The sequence below is a fragment of the Ictidomys tridecemlineatus genome, chromosome 2 (genome assembly GCF_052094955.1).
Source record: "Ictidomys tridecemlineatus isolate mIctTri1 chromosome 2, mIctTri1.hap1, whole genome shotgun sequence".
Taxonomy (NCBI): Eukaryota; Metazoa; Chordata; class Mammalia; order Rodentia; family Sciuridae; genus Ictidomys; species Ictidomys tridecemlineatus.
Window position 1 is genome coordinate 164,308,400 of NC_135478.1, and position 15,256 is coordinate 164,323,655.

Consider the following 15,256-nt stretch of genomic DNA (forward strand, 5'->3'; position numbering starts at 1 on the left):
TTAGGAGTGATAAGCATTTAACTGCATTACTAGATGTATATAGGAAAAGAGCTTGATTAGTCACTTAAACTACCTTAAATCAGACGTCTTTCCCTAAGTTTTAAGTAAAATAGCTCAGTGGTAGAGCATTCGCCTAGCAAGTGTGAGGCCCTAGGTTCGATCCTCAGCACCACTTAAAAATAAATAAAATAAAGGTATTGTGTCCAACTACAACTAAAAAATAAATAAATATCAAAAATTTTAAGTAAAATATATAATATTAATAGTTTAGCATATTTTAATATAATCGCACAATGCATCTTCTTATAGTTTGCCTAAATTTTAAATACTTTTCTTTTGAATTCTTTAAAGTAATCTTGATTATTGGTAAATGCTTAGAAATATAAAGTATGACCTATTTTGTTTAGGTTATAACTGCAATATCTTGGATATAATACCTTGAAATTGTATCATTGATAAAATTTTAAATAATTATCTTGGGAGAGAAGAAAGTTTCAATTGGTAGAACCATGGTTCTCTTCTGTTAACTTTTTATAGGATTTACCAAGAATGTACCATCCATTAACCACCAGTTAAAGATAGTGTGCCTTTAAAAAGTAGTTCAATTCAGTATTGGGGGAGGGAGTGGGGGAAAATATGCAAAGCAGTCCAAGAAGTTGTTCAAATGAGAAAGGAAAGCTTAATACAAAATTTCCTCATGAGGTTGGTGGGTTTGCAGCTAATTTTACAGCTGTGATATACGAAATAAATTTATTTAAAAGAACCTCTTGTTTTTAAATACTTTGGCTTATTATATAGTTCAGTTTTCCAAATGTATACATACCGATCTGTTTAAAATACAGTTTTTGTTTTCATGTTCATATCCTGTAATTTCACTTATTTTTTAACATGTTTCTTACAGGATGGAGGTTTGCTTCTGAATAATCCTTCAGCATTAGCAATGCATGAGTGTAAATGTCTTTGGCCGGATGTACCACTAGAGTGTATAGTATCCCTGGGCACTGGACGTTATGAGAGTGATGTGAGAAATACTGCAACATACACAAGCCTGAAAACCAAACTTTCTAATGTTATCAACAGTGCTACAGACACAGAAGGTTAGTTTGTTTCTGTGTTACTTCAAGATACTTCAACTTAGAGTGATTAGTTTTTGGTAGATAGAACATGTTGATCTTAAATTCATATGAGTGTTGTATCTATATTGTGTGCCTAGGAAACACATGGGAACAAGTATTTTGTTTTCCTTTTTCCTCACTTTTATTAGAGTTTCCCTAAGTAGAGAGACTGCTTTCCACCTAGGAACTGGTGCTCTCTTTGCTTCCTTAGAATTGGAGGAATATCACAAAAGCCTGAATGGAGATTCTTTAGCCAGTTAAGAAAGCAAAAGTCACAAAAGGAGTCAGGTTGGTTCGAATGTACACATAATAATATTGTGAGAGTATTTATGGAATTAGATTATTAGTGATGTGGAGGCAAACTGGAATTAAATAAATTATTGCTTCCTTTCTTCCTGAATCCATTTAAAATCCATCTAGCATGTAAATCGAATTACCTTCCTCTTCAAAAACCCCTTAGACTTTCTATAACATGTGGAACAAAATTCAACAGCCTCTCTCTCTGAAATTTATCATACATCCTATAAGACCTAGTATATCTCTTCTTCCTCTCAAAGCCACTCTTTGATTCTTACTATTCTTCAAACTTACTAAGAACCCTTCTGACTCAGGGCCTCTGCAGATGCTGTACTCTCTTTGTACAGCACATACCTGGGTATGTGCTTAACCCTTACTTCATTCAGGTCTCTGCTCAAATGTCATTTCCTCAGAGAGACCTTTTCTGACCACTTGCCCAGCTTCCTACCACTTACCCTGCTTCTAGTCTTCTTTCTTTTGTTTGTTTTTGTTTTCCTCTTGGAGCATTTGTTTTGTTATGGAAATATATATATATATATTACTTATTTCTTAGTCCCACAAGTATGTGAGGCAAAGGGCTAGAGATGTAGCTCAGTGGTGGAGCATTGCCTGCCATGTGTGAGGCTCAATGTTTAATCCCCAGCAGTTTGCTTTGCCTTACCCCAGTTTACCATTGACTCCAGGGCATGGCATGTACTGGGCAGTCAGAGAGTATATTTTGAATTTCTAGTTTGAATTTTGGTTTTACATTCTTTCTAGTATTGTTTTATTTTTATGTGTGTGAAATGCATTATTAAATTTAGAGGATTATCATTTAACAGCTTCTTATTTCTAAGATGTCATTCTTTGCATATCAGCATGTTATTGACTGTATTGTTAACCTAAATGAGGATTTTCAACTCCCCACTAAGGTCTTTTATCTTTAAATGAAAACCAACAAAAACAGATAAATTCTTATCATCTGAAATTTTATTGTTACATTAATAGGGTATTGTTTTTTCCTCAGCTTTATTATAATTGACAGATAATACTTAAGGTATACAACATGGGTGTTTTAATATAAGTATACCTTATGTAATAATTCGCACAGCCAAACTAATTAACGTATCCATCGCCCACAAGGTTACCATTTTGTGGGATGGGCAATGAAAACACTTAAGATTTACTCCCTTAAAAAATGTAGAGCATACAAGATATTATTATTAACTATAGTCACCATACTATACATTTCATTTGTAGAACTTATTTATCTTATGAAGTTTATATTCTTTGATCAACATCTTCCCATCCCCAGCCCCCAAGCATCTACCATCTTATTCTCTGTTTCTCTGGGTATTTTAGATTCTATATATGGAGTGATATACAATATTTGTTTTTCAGTGTCTGGCTTATTTCACTTGGTATAATGTTCTTCTGGTTCATCTGTCTTATTGCAAATTGCTGGGCTTATTCTTTTTTTAGGCTGAATAAAATTCCACTGTGTGTGGGATAAATAGTGGTTATTTCCATATATTGGTAATTATGAGAAATGTTGCAGCAAACATACAAATGCAAATATCTCTTTAAGATTATTATTTAAGGCCTGGGGTTGTGGCTCAGTGGTAGAGTGCTTGCCTTGCATGTATGAGGCACTGAGTTCGATTCTCAGCACCACATATAAATAAATGGTTAAAATAAAGGTCTATCAACAACTAAAAAATATTTTTAAAAAAGATTCTTATTTATTTCCTTTGGATATATATCCAGAGTGGGACTGCTAGATCATATGGTGGTTCTAATTTTATCAGGGATTGAACTCAGGGGCACTCAACCACTGAGCCACATCCCTAGCCCTATTTTGTATCTTATTTAGAGACGAGTTGCTTAGCGCCTCACCGTTGCTGAGGCTGGCTTTGAATTCACAATCCCCATGTCTCAGCCTTCTGAGATGCTGGGATTACAGGCGTGTGACATCATGTCAGGCCTAATTTTAGTTTTTGGAGGAACCTCTGTGCTGTTTTTCATATGTCTGCACCAGTTTGCATTTCCACCAACAGTACACTTCCATATCCTCACCTGCACTTGTTATCTCTTGCCTTTAATAACCAACCTAATAGGTGTGAATTGGTATCTCATTGTGATTTTGTTTTGCATTTCTCTGATTCAATAAAATATTGTTGCCATTAGCCATCTGCCAAGACACAGCTTTTTTAAAAAAACATTTTTTTAAGTTGTTGATAGACCTTTATTTTATTTATTTATTTATTTGTGGTGCTGAAAATTGAACCCAGTGCCTCACACACTCTAGGCAGGTGCTGTACCACTGAGCCACAACTCCAGCAAGAGACACAGCTTTAATCAGCCAGCTTCATAATACTTAATTTAGTACCTCCTGTAAACCATGTTGTCAGCCCTTGTGGAATTTTCTAGAAATATGAAATGCTGCTTCAGTGTACTTACACTCTAGTTAATGATACAAGTATGTGAATAGTGTAATAATGTTAACTTTGAAAAAGATGTGGTAAGAATTTTATTGAGGCATATAATTACTGATACTAAATTGTTATGTACCTGCAAAGACAGTAAATTCATGTGGTTCAACCTCGTATATAATTAATAGGGCCCAGATATTTCCTTTTACCATTAACGATTGGACAAAACGGTAGTTTTCACATATTAGATTACAAGCAGCATACAAAAGGTATTTCTGAGAGAAGGAAAATGAATGAGGTAATCATCAAGATTACCCAGCTTGCTACCTGAAGAGTTTTTATACTTAGCACATAGAGGGAGAACTCAAAACAATAGATCAGTCTCTTGGAGTTTAGTAAACAGAATTTAGAGTTTAGAGATGTAAAGATGTCTTGTATTATAATACAAGATACCACAGAGAAGCAACTACATAAGGAATAAATAGTGTACCAGAGATAATGCAGGAGAGTCCCTTTGGTCTTTGATCAAGTACTGATCTGTGCATGCATGTGAGGAAACTACTCAAGGCAGAGGAAAGATCCACCAAAAAGGATTAGAGAAAATAATACTTGGAGCTCATGTGGAACCAGACTAGCTTGAATTTCCATCAACTAGATTTTCATCAATGAGAATGGCCTTGTTATACACAGGATTTGTGGTGGAGTCCATAGAAGTAGTAATAGTATCAAATTAGTTCTAGACTAAGAAATGCTATAGATCCACCCTAGGAAAGCTTAAAAAAAAATCAGATTGAGTCCAGCTACCATCAAAGTTTAAAAGAAACCCTAAACACACACACACACACACACACACACAAATACACATTTAATCCAATTAACATCATCATTGTTTGACCTAAAAGCCAACAATATATGAAGGAATTCAACAAATTCCCTGTATACAGATATGTAAAACCCAGAATGTCAGGCATTCAGTAAAAAAATGTGTAGGCATACAAAGAAGCAAGAAAAGACAGCCCTTAACCTGGAGAAACCCAAATAAAAATTAGAACAGACCTAAATATTAAACCAATGACAGAATTAGCTGACAAGGATATTATAGTAGCTATTGTAAGTCTTCTCCTTGTGTTTAATAAACTGGAGGAGACAATAAGAAAACGGTAAAAAAGCAATATCTCAAAATATGTACTTCCAGTTCTCCATAAACACTTGCAGAAAATAGAAGAGGAGGGAATATTCTCTAGCTTATTTTAAAAGACCAGCATGAATTACCCTGATACTAAAACATTATATTCTTAAAACCCCAGAAAAACTCCAGTCACTATTTCTCATTAATATGCATGCACAAATCCATAAAGTATAATAATAAATCTAATTCAGCAAATATATTAAAAGGAAAATACATACAATATGCACAACAAGGGTTCATTTCATGAATATGGGATTGTTTAACAATCAAAAATTAGTGTCATTCACCATCTCAACTAAAAAAGAAAAAACATTCTCTCAGTAAATGCAAAAAAAACTGATAAAAATCTAACATACATTCAGATAAAAACTGAGCAAATTAGGAACAGAGGGAACTTCCTCAACCTGAAAAAGGGCATAAACAAAATAATAGAGCTAGCATCATATTTAATGCTGAAAGACTAAATACTTTCCCCACCTAAGACCAGGAACAGAGTAAGAATTCTGTTCTTACCACCTTTGATCTTGAGCAGGTTAAGATTTTAAAAATAGAACACAAAAAGCATGAACCAATAAAGTCAACACTGTTCTGGAGGTTTGTTCCAATGCTATAAGGCAATAAAGGAAAGACACGAGAAGTAAAATGGACAATATGGTTGTCTATGTTGATAATCCTAAAGGAATCTATAAAAAAGCCACTAAAACTAAAATTGAGTTCAGCAAGTTTAAATAACAAGGTCAATATGCAAAAGTCAATTGTATTTCTGCATACTAGCAATGAACAATTGGAAACTGAAATAGATATGTACATAGATCAATAGATATCATTTATAATAGCATAAAAATATTAGAGCTGGGATTATGGTTCAGAGGTAGAACACTTGCCTAGCATGTGTGAGATACTGGATTTGCTCCTCAGCACCACATAAAAATAAATAAATAAAATAAAGGTATTGGGTCCATCTACAACTAAGAATATATATTTTAAAAGCATTAAATACTTAACTACATAACAAATTGTGTAAGATCTAAATATTGAAAACTATACAACATTACTGAGAAATTAAATGCCAAAATAAATCAGTAGATACACCATGCCAGTGACTTAAAAATCTCAATATTGTTAAGGTATCAGATCACAAATTGACCTGTAGACTCAGTGCAGTTCCTATGAAAATCCAAACTGACTTTTGGGGGGCTAAAAATAAACAAATACTATAAAATATATACAGATGTGCTGGGGTTATAGCTCAGTGGTAGAGTGCTTGCCTGGTACATGTGAATCACTGGGTTTGATCCTCAGCACCTCATAAAAATAAATATATAAAGGTACTGTCAATCTATAATTAAGAATTTAAAATTTTTTTTAAAAGTATACAGATGTTTTCCAAAGAACCTAGAATAGCCAACACAATAGTGAAAAAAGAAGAAAGTTGGAAAACTTATCTTTCCAATTTCAAGACTGTAAGACTATAGTTAGAAAGGAACTATAGTATTTGAAGAGAGATAGACATGTAGATTAATAGCATATAACAGAATTCAGAAATTGATTCATTATTTAAATTCAGAAGATTTTTGATAACGATGCCAGGGTAACTCAATAAGGAAAGATTTTTCAACAGATGATGAGACAATTAGATACCTGAGTCCAAAAAGTTGAACTTAACCCTTCACACCACATACAAAAATTAACTTGAAATAGATTATTAGACCTAGTATGTAAGAGCTCTAAATTTCTAGATGGATATGCTGGATTAGATAATTTTTAAATATGTTTTTATAAATTGACACAGTATCGAACACAGTTCAAACACAGTTTGAACACAGTTATAAATGGACACAGTATCAAACCCAGTGCCTCACAGGGCTTCACACATGCTGGGTAAGAACTCTACCAATGAGTCACAATCCCAGCCCTGGAGAAAATCTTAGTGATCTTGAGTAGGTTAAGATTTTTAAAATAGAACACAAAAAGCATGAACCAGTAAGAAACAACAGTTAAATTAGTACTGCGGTTCACCAACTTTGCTTTTCAAAAAACACTTTTAATAAAATGAAATGTCAAGCCACAGACTGAAAGAAAATATTTGTAAAACCTTGTGTGTGCGAATGTGTGCACACGTACATGCAACATGAATGAATATCTAAAGAACATAGACAATTCAGTGGGGAAAATGTGGGCCAAAGATTTGAAAAGAAACTTCATTGAAGAAAACAAATGACTAATAAGTGCATGAAAAGCTTCTCAGCACCATTAGTCATTCAATGAAAATTAAAACCACAAGATATTGCTACTTACCTTCTAGCATGTCAAAATGGTATGGCCATTTTGGAAGACAATATGGTAGTTCTTAAAAAAAATAGTAAATATACACTTTTACCATATGACCCAGGAATTTTATTCCTAGGTTTTTACCCAAGAGAAATGGAATAATATGTCTACACAAAGACTTAAGTGTAAATGTTATTGCAGGATTTTTCCTAAAGCTAAAAACTGAAGAGAGCCACAATAAGAACTGAGAACAAAATCTGATAAAACTACATAATGAAATACTTAACTCAGCAATAAGAAGAACTGTTGGTATATGATATACTGTGGATGAGTCTCAAAGCATTTTGCCAAGTGAAAGGAAGTAGACAGAGAACTACAGAATTAGGATTCTGTTTGTATGAAATGCTAGAAAAGGCAAAGGGTAGGGGAGAACCAGCTATTAAGGAACTTGAAGGAATTGGGGGTGGGTGGGTATTGAAATGCCTTGTCATGATTCTTTGCTGTTAAGCTTGTCAAATTATATAGTTAAAATAGGTATATTTTATTGCATATAAATTATACCTCAATAAAGATGATCCTCAAAAATGTTGGAAAGAGAAAAGAGAGTATTGGAACAAGTATCCTAATTTAGCAGAATGTATATGGTATTTGGGGAAGATGAATTTCATTTTGAAGTTCTGTTCATTGTTATGAATTCTATATTCCTACTGTTTGAGTAATAAATAAATTTTTGTAATGGACCTATAAGGAAGAAATTAATGATGAATAGATCATTGTAGAATAACTCACCCTCTCTTACCCACCTTTTACCCTCCTTTTCTGTTTTAACAGAAGTCCATGTAATGCTTGATGGCCTGTTACCTCCTGACACCTATTTTAGATTCAATCCTGTCATGTGTGAAAACATACCTCTTGATGAAAGTCGAAATGAAAAACTGGATCAGCTGCAGTTGGAAGGGTTGAAGTATATAGAAAGAAATGAACAAAAAATGAAAAAAGTTGCAAAAATATTAAGTCAAGAAAAAACAACTCTGCAGAAAATTAATGATTGGATAAAGTTAAAAACTGACATGTATGAAGGTCTTCCATTCTTTTCAAAATTGTGATGAGTGTATGCGTATGTTCTGAAAAAGAAAGCCCATTCAGAAGGTCCGCCAGATTCAGTAAGGAATTGTGGTTCAACATCAGTTAACTTTGAAATACTTATGAATTCTGGGGAATCCTGAAAATGATAATGCTTTGAGGAGTTTGCACAGTACAGAAATATGCTTGGTTACAGAATTCAAATGGGAATTAGGTTTTTTAAGATGTTAACAGTTAACTAAGCTTTAGGAATTTTATTATTGTGCTAGTTTTAATAGATGTTGGTGTTAAATTGTTTGTTTGAAAAATCATTAATATACGTGCCAAACAAGAAACTGAGAATATCATATTATCCTTTATATTTTTGCTTAGTCATCAAAATCATGTTGAATTCACGTGATCACTGATTTTCTTTCATGTAGGAAAGTTAATTTCTCCTTACACTTACATATTTTTTCATTAGCTGCATTCTGCAATCCTTTTACTATGCTATCATCTATATAAATGCAGAAAATGGAATTTTCTCTGTTAAAATACTTTTACATTTGAAATAAGAAATAAGCAGATACCGTTTTTCTATTCAAAATTTGCTTATTTCAACATTGTTTGGTTAAAGAAATAGGTGATGTTCCAACAAGCCACCTTTTCCCCCTGAAATTTCAAGATGATAAATTTGTGTTTACCTTTCTAGATTTAAGTTTATCATTTGCTGTTACAAAATTGTTTGAAGTTACTGAGAAAATAGTTCTATCATCAACAAAAATAAATTACTGAAATAATCTATTATTAAAGGGTAATGTCATTTTTAATTTTTTATTGTTCACAGTATAGCTCCCCATTTCTTATAGCATTTGAACCCACCTATGAGCAGTAATATATAAACAAATTTTTAGGCTTCTTACTTCATTAACTCCTTCATTAAATCCTTCTGGATTTCACAAAAGTTAAAACATTGCCTTGAAACATTGTGCCAAACAGATTCATTTTTGTAGTGTTATTTATTTGCCAAGTAAATCATGTCTAGATTTCCCAAGAAAAATAAATGTAAGAACCCTTTGCTTTGCACTTATAAGCTAAAGCTTACCCTGTTGCCCAGATTGTCATAATGCTGCTTTTTAACATTGATTCTCAGAAGCAATGAGACATTCTAAGAGTGCTGGGAGGAGTTGGCAGTATAGATGTTAATGGTGTGTCTGCTGCACAGGCCTTCTGTGACTTTGAGAAAGATGGACAATGTCTCTGGGCTTTAGATATTTTACTTGCAAAAAGAGGAAAGCTAACTCTAAAATTTTGTGACATCTAAATTACTTTGTTTTTAGGCACAGGATAAGTAAGCTTCCAGTGATTGCTGAAAATAATGTAAAATAGCCCTTTCAGATCACAAATATATACAAACTTTTATACAACTAGGACAACTTATAAATGTAAGAAAATACAGATGACTGGAATTATGAATATTTGGGGTGAATTCTTTGTTATAAAGCAAATTTCAAGCACAATAAAGTAATATTTACAGTGCACGTTTTTATAAGGTCACTCTTTCTGCAACCTGACACACTTCATCTGTTTTGCAGCTGATGTTTACTCTCAGTTCCTTGTTTGTGCTTGGCCAATTATTTTTCTCTTGAAAGGGACAATACACAAGTGAACTCTGGTCGTAGCTTCTTTCTTCAACCGTATAGCATGACATCTACGTAGTAGGTACATCCAGTTGTGTGGTGCACTAGTTTTCAATTGTTCCTGTCCCCGTTTGTACTTGAAACTGGTTATCTGAACAACTGTGTAATTCACCTGAGATAACCTGCATTTTATAATGAGGCCAGTGCTTTCTTTGTTGAAAAACAACCCAAAAAGAAGATTCTGTAAATATGCAAGAGAAAGATAGGAAGAGATATTCAAATGAATTTCCAATCCTATACAATGACTGCCATTCTCAAAGAAGCAATGAGGAATAATAATCTACTTTATGAAATGTAATAAATCCTCCAACTCAATTATATTGAAAAATAGAATAAAAATTATTTTGATGCTCAGGCCCTCCTGGCTGTCTTGTTTATTATTTCTGTAATAAATGATATACTGGAAATATTTCAGTTCTGTTCTTGCTGCAGATATTATTATTTATTAAAAATAGTTCCTTAGATGGAGTTGTCCCTAGAGGCACAGAGGCTGCATGGGATTTCCCTTAATGGGTGGAGAGCACCCAAGCTGGGTTATAATTATACTGTGTACTTCTTCCCCTCCTACACCACATTTTTATCCAGGAGAAAACAGACGTCAAAGGAATCTTTTGAGAGGGAATGAAGTTACAAAAAGCCTGCATGCAGTCTGAGGGGACAGAGGGGAGCCTTTCAGCTTTGTTTTGATGACAGGGAGGAGCTCCCTTTGAGCTTTTTAACCCCATAGAGTAGTTACAGCCCCTTCCTTTTCATATATGATGGAGTTGCTTATTACTGAAGCACCTCGAACCCCTAAAGTTCAAATCCCAGAATTTTACCTAATGAGCTTTGCCCTAGAAACAGCTGTACTCAGTTTAGAATATTTCACCAGCCTGAATGTCAGTATTGTAACTAATAACATAGGTACCTTTTGAGTGCTTACCGAGTACTGGTAACTAGGCTAAGCAGGTTTACAGTATTACATATTTCATTGTCATTACAAGCCTGTGACATGAATATCATTATCCCTTTCTTAGAAAATTTTGCCTGAGATGCCACAGCCAGAAGTGGTAGAGCTAGGACCAATCCATTTCCTTAGCCCCACGTCTGTTCCTCTTTCCTAAAATATCCTTCCTAGAATTGAAATGGACTTGAAATCCATTTTACTAAACTGAATCTGAAGTGTTGAGTTTAATTGACAAAAAAAAAAAAATGTACTCCACTCAGTAGATGTCATTTCAATCTTTTTGACCTCAGAGTTGTATTTTAGGGGAAAGAAATTATTCCAACTTAAATTACATGGATACTGCTCCTTAAGTCTTTGTTTAAAGTGGTTGTCTATTGGCAGTGGTTTTACCCATCTCCCTGAAGGATTTGCAAATCTGGATCAGGGTAGGGGGAGGAGAGATTTGCCTTGGGGAACTACTAGCATTTAATACTCCAGGAATCAGAGGAGGTAAATATTATGTAATGCACAGGGCATAGGACAGTCCCTTCCAATGAAGAACTCCACCCCAAACACTAACAAATGCAAGTAATAACATTTCTTCTTCCAGATATTGAAGACTACTTTGCCCAAAGTTAGGATGCATGGATCCTTTTTTTTTTTTTTTTTTTTTTTTAAAGAGAGAGTGACAGAGGAGAGAGAGAGAGAGAATTTTTAATATTTATTTTTTAGTTCTCGGCGGACACAACATCTTTGTTGGTATGTGGTGCTGAGGATCGAACCCGGGCCGCACGCATGCCAGGCGAGCGCGCTACCGCTTGAGCCACATCCCCAGCCCGCATGGATCCTTTATAAAATTCCATTTTGGTTCTATTGTAACAAGAATTCTTTTTGTATTTATTGCTCCTTGTTTACCTTCTCTCTCTCTCTCTCTCTCTCTTTCTCTCTCTCTCTCTCTCTTGCCAAGTTTAAATACAACTGAACTGTTCACTTAATTTTACTTATTGAAGCAAATCTATGGTAATTACTCTTTCATGACTAGGAAATAGGAGGAGGAGCACATTAAAAAAACAGTTTGTTCTGTTGCTGGCAGGAGCTATCCACCATCCAAAAAGATTCATAGAGTACAGATGTCCTTGGGCTAAACAGTTTGCATGTATTGGTCCAAGGTTTGATAAATGTGTCTCTCATAAGTCACACTGATTACTTTGTTTATTATAATCTTCATTCAACTGATGTGAACAGATTAGAATTCATCACACTCCACAGATATGTTATTCATTTGAATAATTAGTTTATTAAAAATAAAATATTGACTGTAATGTTGACTTACTTTCATGATAAAAATCTTCAGCTTAATACAAATTCATTTCTTGTCTCCAGGCAACATAGATTGTGAGGTATATTTGAAATATTCAGTCTGATTTAATATGAGCAGTTTACATGATAAGAATCTACCTCATATTTAAATTCCTAATTTGTGTTATTAAGGTGAATTTCAAAGATCAAAATAAATGGACCTACTTTATAGAAGAAAAATAGTAAGTCAATAGCTGTTACTTGGTACTAGTCTTTCTTTTAGTATACATTGCTACTATTAAACATGATAAACAATCTGAAAGTCCATCCAGTTATTTGAGAAGAAAGGAAGGTGATGTCATCTTATTTATATTGTGTGATTGTGATCCAAAAAAAGTAATTTAGTATTATTTTAATTAAATTGGTCATCAAAATAATTTTAAAAGAATGTGCATTTAAAAACAACCCAAATTCCAGGCATTGTTGCCCATGCCTGTAATCCCATAACTTCAGAGGTTGAGACAGGAAGATTGCAAGTTCAAGGCCAGTCTAGGCTGTTTAAGGAAACCCTGTTTCAAAAAGAAAGCCAAACCAGGTGTGGTGGCCTGTGTCTGTAATTCCAGTGGCTCAGGAGGCTAAGGCAGGAGGATCACAAATTCAAAACAGCCTCAGCAACTTATCAAGGCATTAAGCAATTTAGCAAGACCCTGTCTCAAAATAGAAATTTTAAAAAATGGGTTGGGATTGAGGTTTAGTGATTAACACCCCCCCCAGCCCCCACCCTTGTTCAATCCTCTGTACCAAAAAAGAAAGAAGGAGGGGCTGGGAGGTAGCTCAATGATAGAGTACCCCTGTATTCAATCTCCAGTACCACACACAGAGGTTTTTAAAAAATCTGTATTTTGATCAAGCAGAACAGAATATTATATGCCAAGATCCAAAATACACATATCCTTAGTATGCACATATGAATCTTGCAAAGGGAAATTTTTTTATTTTTCATATTGTTTTGTAATTGGGTCCCATCTGGGGAAAAAGTGTTCTAAGATAACAGTTTTCAGTTCTCAGCTTTTGTATTTATTGTAACACATATGAGCATTACAAGCAATTCTTAACAGTCTCTCAGATTTAAAAAATTAATCAAGCCAGGCATAATGGTGCATGCCTGTAAGCCCAGTGACTTGGGAGGCTGAGGTAGAAGGATCACAAGATTGAGGCCAGCCTCAGCAACTTAACAAGACCCTTTCTCAAAAAATAAAAAAAGCACTGAGGATATAGCTTGGTGGTAAAATGCCCCTGGGTTCAAACCCCAGTAACAAAACCCAAAACAAAATGTTAAACAAAGACAATTTAATTTTACATCTCTCTATCTTTCAGATGTAGTCTTAAAAACCACATTTTTTTTCTATAATGCCACTAAAATTGAGCCATTGAAAACCTATTCTATCCCTCAGTCATTGAAACCACATTTTGTAAATCACAGGTGCTGTTATTTTACTGATTTTTGAATGAACATGTTTGGTATCAGGGTATAATTAATCCATACACATCTAAGCATGCCTTAGTAGTAATTTCCTGTGATGAATAATGTGAAAAATGCTGTCTGTGGACACTTAAAACTGTAGAAGCAGTGGAACTTTAGACTACGTTGGTATATAATACAAATACCTATATTTATATGCAAATAGAATGTAATAAGGAATTATATGCTACAAGGGTTTTGGTGACTTTAGACGGCATAGAATTTTGTAATGCAGGCTTGTATATCATTCTCATTGTTTTCAGTATGGGAAAATGGTGATGTCAACATGTGGAAACTTGCGTTGTCCAGTTCATCACAGGCATAATCCTCAGTGCAAATAAGAATAAGAATTTGACACCAACCCTATTTTGAGTAATTTTCACAACTAGATTGTTACCTGGAAAGAAAGAAAAAAAAAAGTACCTTGTATTCAGAAGAAAGCCAATATAGCAATCATATGAAAATGTCTGCAAAATTGATGATTTCAATTTTTAAACATATAGCTGAAACTATATGAAAATGAAGAAAATATTCTCATTGGCCAATACATAACTGAAATACAGGTTATTTTTATCTAACTAGATTATGCATTCCCATTTCAATTTGCCATATGCTTCTTAGTAATATCTCATAGCTTCTAGGACACTGCTACATACATTATATGAATTTGTAATATTTTTCTTGAGTTGGGCTTTATTGAATCATCTGCTTTATACCATTATGAGGAGATAGGGAAATAAAAAATGCTTTAAAAAGTACTTTTTGAGTTCATTTCTTTTTAGAGTCTGAAAAAGGGACTTGCTTCCTGTGCTAGTAGGTAGAATCACAGCTGAGATCTGTTTCCTCAGGGTGAGCTAGGACCCTTTCTAGACTTAAAAAAAAAAAAAAAAATGTGCAGATCACAGGGCCTGTCATTTTCTTTCACCTAGTGCCTGCAGTAAACATCATTCACACCATTTGATGTCTCACATCTTGACAAAGACTCATGCAGCTCTTCTGGGCACAGAATAAAAGCCTTCTTTTGTTTGAAAGGTGAGCTTTTTCTCTATTTGAGTGATATCTGCTTATTCTAAGACCATATTCCTGTTCCTCATCACTGCAGCCTAACTTGGGATCTTCCTCATCTTGTCAGGTTGAATCTTTTTCTTGGGCTGCCTTGCTGCCTAGATCCTTCCACACATTCTCTTAACACATGGCCAAGTGGGTTCTACCTTCAGTGAACAACTATAGTACCACATCTATACATCACACGTATAATTGTAGTAACCATTTTCTTTCTCAAACAACTTCCTCGTGTTGTATTCTTATAACTATCCTGTAGCTTTGGCAAGGCCAGCAGTAATTCCACAAAGAATTTGTGAAAATTATGGTACAAAGAAGGCCAAGGTCTGTGTGGGCTCCTCATTACCTTTGATGACCTGCGTGTTCAGTTCCCTGCTCACACCTCTCCAGTGCTTTCCAAAAA

At 34.2% G+C, this 15,256-nt stretch overlaps 1 protein-coding gene across 2 annotated transcripts in view; it reads left to right on the forward strand.

Moving 5' to 3' along the window:
- Positions 1 to 10,403, forward strand: part of Pnpla8 (patatin like domain 8, phospholipase A2) — a 38,775-nt gene extending 28,372 nt beyond the window's left edge. For both annotated transcript variants that reach the window (XM_021733701.3, XM_005335941.5), the window contains exons 9-10: positions 902 to 1,097; positions 8,115 to 10,403. In XM_021733701.3, the coding sequence (XP_021589376.2) occupies positions 902 to 1,097; positions 8,115 to 8,389 (471 nt within the window). In that variant the 3' untranslated portion in view covers positions 8,390 to 10,403. The remainder of the gene's footprint in view (positions 1 to 901; positions 1,098 to 8,114) is intronic.
- Positions 10,404 to 15,256: the final 4,853 nt, after the last annotated feature.